This window comes from Dryobates pubescens, chromosome Z (assembly GCF_014839835.1).
Source record: "Dryobates pubescens isolate bDryPub1 chromosome Z, bDryPub1.pri, whole genome shotgun sequence".
Taxonomy (NCBI): domain Eukaryota; kingdom Metazoa; phylum Chordata; class Aves; order Piciformes; family Picidae; genus Dryobates; species Dryobates pubescens.
The window spans coordinates 118013663-118027798 of NC_071657.1; the positions used below are offsets into that span (position 1 = coordinate 118013663).

General features: G+C 45.0%; 1 protein-coding gene across 2 annotated transcripts in view; it reads right to left on the bottom strand.

Moving 5' to 3' along the window:
• The window catches only part of PLXNA4 (plexin A4), a 538983-nt gene that overhangs the window by 48863 nt on the left and 475984 nt on the right, over window positions 1-14136 (bottom strand). For both annotated transcript variants that reach the window (XM_054178000.1, XM_054177999.1), the window contains 4 exons: window positions 9485-9719; window positions 8993-9135; window positions 4472-4740; window positions 1834-1900 (listed from right to left, as the gene is read on the bottom strand). In XM_054178000.1, the coding sequence (XP_054033975.1) occupies window positions 1834-1900; window positions 4472-4740; window positions 8993-9135; window positions 9485-9719 (714 nt within the window). The remainder of the gene's footprint in view (window positions 1-1833; window positions 1901-4471; window positions 4741-8992; window positions 9136-9484; window positions 9720-14136) is intronic.

Consider the following 14136-nt stretch of genomic DNA (forward strand, 5'->3'; position numbering starts at 1 on the left):
TCAGACATGTGGCCCAATACAGGACAGCAGCAAGCAGCCCACAGACAGGTCAAGCAAAGCACACCTCTCCCTAATTTCTCCTTCCCACCATCCCCACTCAGTGCACTGCTCTTTGCATACTTTTCCTTCTCTCCCCTCTGGACATTCACTGCCATGCTCTCCTCATTCTTCCTTCTGTTGCCTCTCTTCTCATTCACCTCTTCATCCCTCCTGCCCTGTTCCCCACCTTGCCCTTTCCTCTGGCATTGTGCTCCAACTCAGCAAGCCAGGTCCTTTTCCCACAGTGTAAATCCCAGCAAAAACAAGTTAATAATCTGAAGCAAAGTGGCCCCCTTTCTCCATTCCTACACCTGTCTCCCACTTAATTAGCTTATCTGCCAGCAGCATATTGCTGCTCTGTGCCTGTCTCTTGCCCTTATCAGGCCTCTGCTCAGGCTAAGGCAAGAAGACAAGTAGCTGAGTGGGGTGAAAAAAGCCTATTATAAAAGCAGCTCTTTAGAGAGTCACCTCTTATATCCTTTCCTTTCAGCTGAAAGAAGGGATCTGATACTGAAGTCACTGAAATTACCTTCCAGGGACCTTCAAAACTTTCCCCGTGCATTCATCTTTGGACTGGTTGTGCCTAAGGAAGGCTCTAAGGGAATGGGATTGATTTGTAAAGGCTTGAATTGCCAGGCACAGGGTAGCTTTTCAGTCCAAATGGGGCTGTAAGATGTAAGGAGGTTTAACAAGTGCATTGGGAGTGGAGGACAGGTGCAGAGCCCAGCTCCTTCCTAACAGGCTGACTCTGAGTTTGGACTCTTGGCAATTTCCATGCTTGAAGTTCAATGGGGGTCACAGAACCACAGAATGGGGGCGGTTCGAAGAGACCTCTAGAGATTGTCTTGTCCTAACCCTCTGCTAAAGCAGGTCAACTAGATCAGGTTGCCCAGGATCATGTTCAGGTAGGTTTTGAAAGTCTCCATAGAAGGAGACTCCACAATTTATCTGGGCAGCCTGTTTCAGTGCCCTGTGACCCTTACAGGAAAGAAATTTCTCCTTAAATGAAAGTGAAATCACCTGTGTTATAGTGTATAGCTATAGTCCATTATTCTATCACTAGTTCCCTCCTCATGACCTCCAGCCTTTGGATATTGAACGGCATTGAGAAGATCCTCTCTCAGTTTTCTCCAGGCTTAGCAGCCCCAGGTCTCTCAGCCTTTCCTCATCAGAGAGATGCTCCAGTCCCCTCAGTATCTTTGTAGCCTCCGTTGGTCTCTCTACAGTAGTTCTCTGTCTCTTTTGAGCTGGGGAGCCTACAACTCCAAAAGCAGTCTCACTGGGACTGAGCAGAGGGAGAGAAGAACCTCCCTCAACCTGCTGGTCACACTCTTCATAATGCATCCATGGAGGCCACTGTCCTTCTTGGCCACTAGGGATCTGATTACGATGTGTGTAAAGAAGATAAAGATGAAAGAGGCACTGGACCTCAGTACTGCCTCTGAACTGGGATGGGATGAGATATCCAGTCACTCTGCACTGAAAATATGAGTCATCAAGTGCTGGAGATCTGAGTCTGCTAGTAAAAGGAGAACATTTTCAATATAGGTCTCCATCAGGCTTGGAAGTCCTTCACATTTCAGAACTGACCCTTGGATCCCGCTTCTCCAACAAAGTGTTCCTCTTTCTTCTCCTTAGTTAAGAAAACAGCCCCTGTCCCATGAGGCAGTGAGCTCCCTCCAGAGAAAAAAAGTCTTTTCCTTTTCCTTTCTGGAAAATGCTTGCTCCAACTAAACATTCTTAAGAAGAAATTAATTAAAGCAGCTGTTCATCCAGGCATGTTGCTCCCCTTACCTTGAGGAACTTATACAGGAGGAAGGTGAACCAGTTGGTGAGCATCTTCTCAGCCACAGACTCTGTCCTAAAATCAGCCAGGGAGGAAAAGCAAATTGGAAATTAGTTGGTTGTGCTGGGCATATCAAAGGGCTAGTCAAAAGATGGGCTTTACCCCTCTTGCTGCCCAGATCTCTGAGCCCCATGGAAAGTGTGGGATGACACCAGCAGGATTAAGCATGTCCTAGGTACTATGATTTAGTTTTGGTTTTAGGAAACCTGAAGGCAAATCCTTACTGTCATGTTGGTTCTCCTTTAACTAGGGAAGTCCTTACATGGCTTTTTCTCAGTTTCTCCATCAATGAGGAGGAGATGACAAAGTTTGAGGGAATCTTCTCAGAGGAGCTCAGAAAGGATAAATCTATCAATATGAGGAGCTCAGATTTAGGTCATATGACAAGTAGGGTACATAAATACTTAAGACAGACAGATCTAAATCGCCAGAGAACAGTTATCTGGCACTGACTATCTCCTTGGCATTTAGGAGTGATTATACCCCTCAATATGTCAACATGGTGCATACACAGAGCTCATCCATTTGCCCTTGAGCACTCTGTCCTCAATCAAACTAAAAACCATCTTGAGTCTTTAGGGGACCTTCCTACAGTAGGTCCAGCTCAGACCTGTAAATGTGCTGTGGACACCAGAAGCACAGAATAAACCTGGCTCCAGTACACATACTGGCATTGCTCAAGAAGTAAGGAAGTGTCTCTACCTGGGTAAGGAAGTGTCTCTACCTGGATGGATTAAAGTGGGTCTTCCTTGTCACCAAAGCCAAGCAGGAGTTCTCACTTATGACTTCAACTTGCCTTTTATATTTCCTAGCTCTTCAGCATAAAGTTGATCTTTCCTCCTCTGGAGCATGAGATTTGCAAGGGAGAGGGTTTGCATTGCTGGAGCTGTATGCTTGGAACCCATCAATGGCCTTGCCTGAAAGCAGTGCCCTATTACACCAACACAGAGCAAGTGCTGGTTCCTTCCCTAGCTAAATACAGCTGATCTTCAGCCTGTTTTCTATAGGAACTTCTCTGCTCTTGTGGGAAAATCTCACATCAATACCAGGGATGGTGGGGAGAGGAATATTAATAAGAGTGACTAGAGGACTAGACTTAGAAAAGAGATGGAAGAAGGAGAAAGAAGACAAATAGGATGCTTAGGACAAGACAGGAATTAATAGCTAGAGAAGACAAATAGATGGAGAAAGGTAAACAAAAAAGAGAAAATGGTGGGAGGAGAGAGTTAGGAGACTATCCCATTCATCTTCAGAGGAGGAGAACAGAGAGAAAGCCTGGGGACATCAGAAGGGAGGTCACCAGCTGAGCTGTAGGGCTTTAATCACATCAAGGAGCCAACTGACACCAAAGGAAAGCCCAGTGTCTGCCTCTGGCACTGCTATTCTAAATGCCAGGAAATATCTTCTGCTTCCTTTTTTGATGATCCTCCATAGCAGGCTGTGTTCCAGATTAAAAGCCTCCCACTAGGCACCATATACCTCATCCCTGCCCAAGCTATCCATCAAAATCAGCTGAGTACTGTTCAAAGTTGGCTCTGAGCAGTGGCAAAGGTCATTCATCTCCAGAAGACTCCTCCTGTTTTTACTTAGGGTCCTTGAACCAGAAGAGTTGGTTCAGACTGTGAAAGGGAGATGAACATGATCCTAATGGGAGAAGAGGCAGCATTTTCCTAGTCAGGGAAAACACATTAATTATAGAGCAGTAGGCTTCTAATTCAACAGCTCCCACAGAACTGTAGAGTTTAGACCTCAGACCTGGCCAAGAAGTACCAATCCAATCATGTGGCTTATATGAAGCCAGTTCTGTTGTCCTGCTCTTATACTGTCTTCAACAAGTTCCCAGCATCATTACTCAAGGAGAGACAAGGAGATCAATCCTATAGCAGAGCTGAAGAACATGTGTCCACAGTTAACTCGTGAACAAGAATTAAAGCAGGATAGTCCATGCCCCAGACAGGAGACAGCATCAGGGTTGTAATATATTCTACTCTACCTGATACACCCGTAGATCCTACACAAGGAAACTGGCATTTCCAGGTTAAAAGGAAACATAAGCATAAATTAACATCTTAAGCACATAACAAGCCCAAAATAAGGATTATGAAACACAGGCTTTTGCTGCCCTTATGAAGCTTTCTGGAAGATCTACATTAATATCCAGAGGTGGTTTTGTTCTGTGACTTCTAATCATTGACTACTTTCTGGTTAGTGAGAAGATGGAGCAAGATCTGCAGACACACCTGCCAAAATGGTAGGAAATTCAGAGTAGATGCTGAGAGGAAGAGGAAAGTCCTCTAAGAGAAGGCAAACTCTGTCAGGAAGTCATGTATGAGCAGGAAATCATAAAGGGAGAGGGACTCAGTTCATTCAGCCCTATTTTCCTTGCTCAGTCCTCTCCCTGAACAGCTTCATGCCAGCCCTACTAGGTCATGTGAACTGTGGCTGTGCACCATCTTTGTTTCACCACCTGCTATGCAACAAACAAGCAGATTTGCCCCTTTGCTCCAAAGATGACTAGCAATCCTTATGCTGGACAGTGGAGTACAGGCCGCCCACCCAGCCCTCTGCAGCATCAGGCATCCTTACCTCCTGAGCAACAGCTTGGGGTGGTTCTTGCTCTCCAGATTTTTATCTATGAGGTCAGCCAAAAGCTGTTTGAGGACATCAGTAGCATACTCCAGCTTGCTCTGCAGCACCGTCATGATCAGTGAGGCCACATTACCACGGTCCCGCATGGAGAAGCTCCGCTGGGACTCCAGGGTACGGATGAAGGACAGCAGGAAAACCTTGTTGTTGATGAGCTGTGCAAAGAACTTCAGGCCTTTCTCCACCCGTTCCTGCCTATAGCCAGGGACCTGCACAAGAAGAAAGTGAATTTATACCTTTCTCTTTCTACCCACTTTCAGACCTACCCAGGCCATACAACCTTTGCTATCTCTCTGCCATCATCATCCATCCCTGGAAGTATTCGAGGCCAGGCTGGACAGGGATTTGAGCAACCTGGTCTAGTGTCACAGTATCACAGTATCACAAAGGTTGGAAGAGACCTCAAAGATCATCAAGTCCAACCTGTCACCACAGACCCCATGACTAAACCATGGCACCAAGTGCCACGTCCAATCCCCTCTAGAACACCTCCAGGGATGGTGACTGCATCACCTCCCTGGGCAGCCCATTCCAATGGCTAACAACCCTCTCTGTGAAGAACTTTCTCCTCACCTCCAGCCTAAACTTCCCCTGGCACAGCTTGAGACTGTGTCCTCTTCTTCTGGTGCTGTTTGCTTGAGAAAAGAGACCAACTCCCTCCTGGCTACAACCTCCCTTCAGGTAGTTGTAGACAGTAATAAGGTCTTCCCTGAGCCTCCTCTTCTCCAGGCTAAACAATCCCAGCTCCCTCAGCCTTTCTTTGTAGGGCTTGTGCTCAAGGCCTCTCTCCAGCCTCGTTGCCCTTCTCTGGACACGTTCCAGTGTCTCAATGTCCTTCTTAAACTGAGGGGCCCAGAACTGGACACAGTACTCAAGGTGTGGCCTAACCAGTGCAGAGTACAGGGGCACAATGACTTCCCTGCTCCTGCTGGCCACACTATTCCTAATGCAGGCCAGGATGCCATTGGCCTTCTTGGCCACCTGGGCACACTGCTGGCTGGAATGTGTCAACCCAGAACAACACATTACTAAGACACGTAACCAGCCAGATTTGGCACTTCAATCCAAACCAAGCTGGAATGCTTTAAACAACCAAGTAATGCACGACTCCTCTAAGAGTCATCACTTTTTTCATTCTGTAAATTAGAGCTTTTAATTCTTTTTGCATACAGCAAATAAATTACTTAGTAAATTGCCTGAGACAACCAACCAACCACCATCCATCCTGCCAATAATTATTTTTAACTCACTTCTCACTTGCCTGAACATTTAATATTGTCTATCCCCAGGTTATTACGGAGAATTAAAACAAAAACAACAAAAAATAACAAGAGAAGTATTTTGTATGGCATCTGGAAGCAGTTAATTAGCAAATGAACTGGAAATAAGTAAGACTTCTCACTGCAGGGATCTCTGCTGGGGCCTTCTGCAATAAATAGTAACTCCTTCTAGGTGCTACAGAGAAGGGAACAGAATGGGAATTGCCTTCCCTGATATGTTGGTAGCCAAAGATGCTGATGCTGAAATAGCTGTTGAGGCTTTGCAGAGGATTAAGGACAAAAAAGAAAGATGAATGAAAGGAAAGGAAAAGAAGAAGAGATCAAAGGTAGCAGATTGAAAGGCTAGCTCTGTATTTCTCTGTGTATATGTTTGGGACCATTCATGCTCAAACCTGTACAGGGGTCAGATGCTCTCTTGTGGTCAGCCAGCTGAGATTAACGCATATAATGGATTGAATTTGGCTGTGAGGGTGACAAAAGTGCTTGTGTCTATGTATACATGTGGGAGACATATACCTCCCCCCCGCTCATTTGCTGAAGCTGCTGAGCTGCACATTCTGAGGGAAGGTAGCTCAAGGCCATTCTATTTACACCTTAAAGGGAAATATATACAGTAGTCAACATGCAGATCATCCTCCTACTCAATCCGGTAAGTTCTCCTTCTCCTTGATGACAGGAAAGGTTTTTTAATGGATCTCTCTGTCTAAGGACAACAAGGAACTTGGCCTGTCTAGTCTCAAACAACTTGAACCAGAACTGTTGTGACAGGGGTCCTTAGAGAGATGGATGGAGCCCTGTGGAGGCAAATCAGTAGCTGCTTTTCTCTACCTGTGCTCCTGTCAAATGGATGGAAAACATCTGTTTGAGCATGCACTGGACAACAGGACAAATTTTGGTCTACTGTTGCTCCCATTAACTTTCTTGTCCAGTTTTTATTCCCGGTTATTCCCAGTTATTACACTGTTACTGCCACTGAACTCTCCTGAACACTTAACACACAAACACAAGAGAGCTGATACCCTGAAGATGGTCCTGGACCAAAAAAGATATAGAAGGGTGAGTGTATGTATTTGTCAAAGAATCATAGAATTGTTTCAGTTGGAAAAGACCTCTAAGATCATCAGATCCAACTGTCAACCTAAGACCACCATGGTCATTAAACAATGTCCCAAAGTGCCATGTCCACATGTTTCTTGAACACCTCCAAGCACCATAACTCCACCACCTCCCTGGGCACCACCTTTCTTACCACAATTTCAGGCCATTTCCTCCTGTTCTATCACTTGATACTCAGGAGAAGAGATTAACCCTCACTTCAATACAACCTCCTTTCAGGGAGTTGTAGAGAGCAAGAAAGTCTCCACTTAGCCTCCTCTTCTCCAAACTAAACAATCCCAGTTCCTCCAGCTGCTCCTCATAAGATTTGTTCTTCAGACCCTTCACCAGCTTTGTTGCCCTTCTCTGGATGTGCTCTAGTACCTCAATGTCCTTTTTGTAGTGAGGGGCCCAAAACTAAACACTGTATTCATGGTGCAGCCTCACCAGTGCCAAACACAGGGGGTACCATCACTTCCCTACTCCAGCTGGCCACACCATTCATGATACAGGTCAGAATGTTCTTGGACCTCTTGGCCACCTTAGCACACTGCTGGCTCATGTTCAGATAGCTGTCAACCAGCACCCCCAGGTCCTATTTTACCAGGCAACTTTCCAGCCATTCTGCTCCAGTCAAGACTACGACTGAAGACAGCACTGGATCCAAGGATGGTGAAATCTCTCTTTTTTGCTCTCTTCCCAGCCCCTCGCTTTTGTCTTGATTTTCTTCTATCTGTTTTTCCTTTTTGACAGATGTGACCTAGTTTCTTCTAAAGTAGTTAAGGAAAGAACTCCTCTGCAAAAGTGCCTTTATCCATAATGCTTGTTCATAGTTATTAGGAAAGAAAAACAAAACAACCAACAACAAAACAATAAAATGTTTGGTATTTTTCCTCAGGGTCATTGTTGTGACTTTACTGCTGTTTTGGTCCCTCCTGAGCAGGGATAGCCCTCATTGTCTACCAAGTGGGAGGAGGTATTGGACTTTTGTACTGTTCCTAAGAGCCACTGTTGTGACTCTTGCCACTGTTGAGGCCCTGACAAGCAGGGTTAGTTCATTTGAGGGATTAAAAAGATTCACTTCTCTCATTGTCCACCAAGTGGGACAAGACACTCTCCACACTGTTTGATGAATTTTGGTTCTCCTGAAAGGAAGAAGCAAATATGATCAGGCACTCTTATTGTGCAGCCAGCCAAGCCTGTGTCAACTCTTGCTCCTCTTTTCTGCCAACTAACCCCAGTCTTGGCCTCTGACAATCTCACCAGTCCATGTCAAAGCCTTTCTAAAGCTCAGAGCTTGCCAAAGACATTGAAGAAAGCTTAGCTAACAACCTCTCTGGCCTTGTCCATACTGTATCCCCCACTCCTCTTGCCCAGGTATCCTTAGAACAAAGCCTGCCCATCTGTCAAATCCTGAAGCAGTTTCGGACCTCACTTGGAATCTCATCAAACTCATTGTCACTAGTGAGGTAATGCAGGCTGTGTGTAGACCCCAGCAGTGCTGAGCAATGTTTTGCTGTCCTTTCACTGCCGTGGTGTGATGAGCTGGAGTGGAGGAGGCAGATGTGGACAGTGTAAGGGCAGATTGATGCTGCTGTTTTTTTCTGACCTCATTGCAAACCACAGAGGGCAGCAAAGGTGAACCTCCTTCAGTGACTGCAGGTTAATTCTAGAGGTGTTGCCACATGAAAAATAAAAAGGTCCTTGAGAAAGTGGAAGTGTCATACAAAGCTGGAGTGACACAGGCAAGTCTGCTGCTCTGCTACACAAATTTTTTTTTCCCTGGCAGTAACTAATCAACCCAGTCTAAAATCCAAACTCCAGCAGGATGAAGACCAAGGACAAGCTTTATACAGTAGATCTAATGCACACAGATCAATTATTCTCTTCCAAATAGATGGCTAATCAAACAGACTTTAACATCTATGATAGCAACAATCTTCATCCCTTTGCAACCTGGACTTTTAACAAGGTGCTGTTTCATCCCTGGTAGGACACAGCATGGTAAACAACAATGTCCTCACAACCCACAATATCTCTTGCATTGAGGACAGAGAGGGAAGCTTGAGAGGAGTTGATTTCTTACCTCCAGATCCCTCAGGACTGGGTGATCTTCAATGCCAGGGAAAAGCACCCTCATAGTGTAGGTTCGGTAGTCGAGGAAGGGGATCCCAGCTCCATCCAGATCACTTGTCAGCTCGTGAATGTCTGTCTGCAGCTCTGCAAAGGCTGACACAAAACAGGAACCACTCATGTAGTAATGACAGTCCAGAACTTCATCACCATGGTGAGAAAGGCCCACAGACATATATGCATGAGAGTAAGGTATAAGTGAAGATGAAGGTGGGCAAGAACAGCCTTTCCCCAGGGACACATGCCAAGGCTGTCTCTGGACTCTGAGTTAGCAAATGCAGTTAGTTCAGGGTGGACAAACTGAACTCACAGAAAAGAGACAATGTTAGACTAGATCCAGGCTTGAGCCTTACCCACAGGAATTCAACATTTCCTTTTGCTTGTGATATTTGGGCTCAAAGGCTAGATGCAGTGACAGAGTGTCAGTCTTACTTCTTCATCCTACCTTCTTTGCACTCCAGTGCCACCCTGGACTCCAGGTTGTCCATCTGCATCTGCAGGCGCTTGAGGGTGAGGTCACTCTCCCTGGATTTGCGCTTGTATGCTATCAACACGGCCACAATGAAGATGATGAGAAGGCCACCAGCCACTGCAATGCTGACAATAGCTGGCAAGCTGAGAGGGCTGTCTGGAGAGATGTAGACCATCCCTGGGGAGAATTCCATCCCTCCTACACGAGCCTAGAGGGAAAGCAGGACAGAGCTGCATTGAAACTGTTGAAGAAGCAGGAAAACAGAACTCCATCACACCCTGACTAAGGTTGTGTAACCTGATCTAGCTGAAGATGTCCCTGTTCACTGCAGGGGAGGGTGGATTAAATGGCCTTTAAAGTTTCGTAACAACCCAAATCATTCTATGATTCTCTGGTTGGTGACAACCCCTTTCCTCCCCAGCTAAAAAGATTGTGAAATGCTAGAAAAGAAAAAAGAAAAAAAGAAAAGGAAAAAAGAGAGAAGAGAAGAGAAAAGAGAAGAGAAGAGAAGAGAAGAGAAGAGAAGAGAAGAGAAGAGAAGAGAAGAGAAGAGAAGAGAAGAGAAGAGAAGAGAAGAGAAGAGAAGAGAAGAGAAGAGAAGAGAAGAGAACGTTTGAGCAATGGTTAAATAAAGATTGACTAAATCTCAGAGTCAAGTCTTTTCCAAGGAAAACAAAGAGGCATGAAATATTGCTTATTGCTGTCTACAACTACCTGAAGGAAGGTTGTAGTCAGATAGGGGTTGGTCTCTTCTCCCAGGCAACCAGCACCAGAACAAGAGGACACAGTGTCAAACTGTATCAGGGGAGGTTCAGGCTGGATGTTAGGAAGAAGTTCTTCAGAGAAAGAGTGATTTGCCATTGGAATGGGCTGCCCAGGGAGGTGGTGGAGTCACCATCACTGGAGGTGTTTAGGAAGAGACTGGATGAGGCACTTGGTGCCATGGTTTAGTTGATTAGATGGTGCTGGGTGATAGGTTGGACTTGATGATCTCAAAGGTCTTTTCCAACCTGGTTTATTCTATTCTATTCTATCCTATCCTATCCTATCCTATCCTATCCTATCCTATCCTATCCTATCCTATCCTATCCTATCCTATCCTATCCTATCCTTCCATATAGATCCATGGTCTCTTCTCCCTAGTATCAAGTGATAGGACAGGAGGAAATGGCCTCAAGTTGCATCTGGGAAGGTTTAGATTGGATAGTAGGAAACAATTCTTTACTGAAAATGTATTGGAACAGACTGCCCTAGTGGAGTCATCATCCCTGGAAGTGACTAAAAAAATTGTAGACATGGCACTTTAGGATACAGTTTATTGGGCATGGTAGTGTTGGGTTGATGGTTAGACTTGATCTTAGAGGAATTTTCCAACCTTCATGATTCTATGACAGCTCATCATAAAGCTAGGAAGAAGCCATGCAAAAAGCTTGAAGGCTCGTGGCATGGTAGTGAGCCCCATCACTTTACTACAGCTGACCTCTGTCAAGGAGAGGCATATCAGGCCCTGCTGAAAGGAAGAAATGCAGCCAAGATGCCAGGGCTATGTGCCTCTCACTGCAACTGTGACCACTGCAGAATGTAATTGAACCTTTTTCTTGCTCTTTTATGAGGAGCTCTCCCTTACCTTTCCTGCTCCCACAACAGCTAGTAAAAAGCATCCCACATCCCAGCACGGTGACTAAACTTGTCCTTCATTCCACTGGCTCTCAACTAATCAGTCTGTCTGCAGCCTGCCTGCATATACATTAATCCCAGTCCTCCCATGCCTCAGCTCAGGCACCTTCTTGGGTTTCCTCTCCAGGCTGCAGAAGGAAGAAACTGGCCCTAAGAAAGGTTGGAGCCAGCAGAAAAGACAATGAAGTAGAGTCATGAATTAATGAAATTTTCCCAGCTGCTCTCACTCCTCACTACCACAATGAATAACTGACATGAATAACTGTGACCTCACTATCTTCTAGAAATTATTCTGGACCCAGTTACAACAGAATCACAGAATGGCAGGGGATGGAAGGGACTCTGCAACCTCTTTGGGCAGCCTGTCCCAGTGCTCTGGCACCCTCAAAGTAAAGATTTCTTTTCTTATACCCAAGTTAAACCTTCTGTGTTCTAGTTTGTACCTGTTGGCCTTTGTTCAGCCATTGGGCACCACTGGAAAGAGCCCAGCCCCATCCCTTGTCCGTCAGCCTTTAAATATTTATACTCATTGATAAGATGCCCTCTCAGATGGCTCTTCTCTGGGCTAAAGAGCACTTTGCTGCCTGTTTAGCTCTAACACCAGCTGTAGGCTCTTTCTCAGGAAGTCCTGGACAAAGCTGTAACACTTACATCTTGAACAAGACAAAAGTGAATGCTTGGAAACATCTAATTTCCATCACCAACGTCCTGTCATGATGTTTTGGCATGGGTTCTAGAGAGATAACAATGTCCACAATGAGGAATGAAACCAAACCTAAGCTCGCCTGACCAAGTAACAGAGTTTCAAGATGACCCTTCCTGCAGTATGACATTGATGGATCTTCAGTGGCCAAGGAACAACCTACCACTCACACAGGCTGAGGACATAGCAGTAAGTAGTTTCTTCATCTATTTCAAGACACAAGGTCCCTGTCATTTATAAAGCCTGCACAGAGCAGAGGTTTGCTATTGGTACATGGGTGCTCAGCTGAGAATCTGCCAAACTCTTATGCTAATCACAGAATCACAGACTCACTGAGGCTGGAAAAGACCTCTGAGTTCATCAAGTCCAACCTACTCTTAACACCACAACAGGAGGTAAACCATGCCATCAAGTGCCACATCCAATCTTTTCTTAAAGACCGCCAGTGACGGCGACTCCACCACCTCCCTGGGCAGACCATTCCAGTGCCTAATCAAGCATTCTGTGAGGAAGTGCTTCCTAATATCTATGCACTGAAAGCTGTTGCCTTTTACCCTAAGCCTGTATCCTACATCCTCCAGCAAAATTTGCTCATCGGCTTGCACATTTTCCTTCCTGTCCCAGTAGATCATTAACTATATTGAACAATATCTAGAAACAGATACTGACCAATATCTATAGATCAATATCTATACATATCTATATATTTCTCTTTCTTTTATATTTCATGTTCTGTTTCCAACAGCAGCCCTTTTTCTCCAAGCCCCACAGTTTGATGAGTTTATTCCAGGAGTATCAGACTAGAATCAAACAACCCCATCCCAATCCCCAGTGCAGGTCTGTCCTCAAAGCTCACAGAACAGCCTGTCTCCATGGGTGGGATTCCTCTCACCAAACATTTGACACACACATCTGAGTCAGTCAGACATCACAACATGCTTCCAGAGTCAATACAAAGAAAAACCACTTTTTAGGATGTGATTTATGTGAGCTGCTTTTGACACCTGCTTTGACATTGGGATGAGTCATTTCATTCAGACTAAGTTCTCATTTCTCTTCATTAAGAGGATCTAGGCTCCTAGAGGTAGGAGTCCAACAAAGTTAGCCCCATGCACTCCTCTCTAAAAGTGGTTTCAACACTGGGAAGGGTCTCATAGTTCACCAACCAAACTGCCATGATCTGAGGGAATCTGTTGAAGCAAGCCTGAAGAGCCTGTTACAGTGAGGATTTAAAAGAAAAACAAGCAAATATGTGGATACAGCCTTACTTTATTTCTTGGGCCACTGAGCGTTTCTGAAAGAAGCTATTTATGACTTCCAGAAGGCTAAACATGAGCCTTCCATATTCCCAAACAAGTCTGAAGTACCCATGAAGTCCTATTAACCCTAAACTGATCCCAAGCAGCCCTATGGTAAAGCCCAGTTTTCTCCAGCAAATTCTTAGGGGCCACCTGTAGCGGTTCAGGAGTTCCTGTTGTGTAAAACTTGACTGTGGTTGCATCTTTTCTAGCACAATTTGCCCCAGCCCAACCGAATTGTCTACCTTAGGATGAGATGAATTGTGTCCTGAACTTCAGTTGTTATATTTGACCATCTCTCCATTCACTACCTAAGGAGTTCAGTGTGACTTTCCATATGTAAGTGCCTTTATCCTTCAATGGACTCCATTTCCTCACTACAGACCTTTTCCAACACAGTTGTAGAATCATAAAATCTCAGAACCATTTCAGTTGGAAAGGACCTGTAAGACCACTGAATACAACCATCAAACATCACCATGCCCACTAAACCATGTTCCAAAGAGCCATGCCTATGTATTTCTTGAACACCTCCAGGGATGGTGACTCCACCACCTCCCTGGGCAGCCTATTCCAATGCTAGGCCACTCCTCAGGAGAGAAATTTTTCCTGATATGCAAACTAAACCTCCCCTGGCACAACTTGAGGCCATTTCCTCCTGTCCTATCACTTAATACTAGGGAAAACAGGCCATGGATCTTCCTCATGCCTCTTGGCTTTCTTTGAAAAGAGCTTGCCTCTGAGTTTAAGTCACTTTTTTTTAACCATCGCTCAAACCTTTGTGTTATTTTTTGTTTTTTTTTTTTTTTAAACAACTCTGTCATTATATCAATGATAACTGAACTGGATCAAGAAGTGTTGACATCAATATGTGTCATTGTAACTGGTCCTTCCCTTAGAAATAATCTCAGTATTGCAATGCTTGACTCACTCCCGTGGTCCCCTCT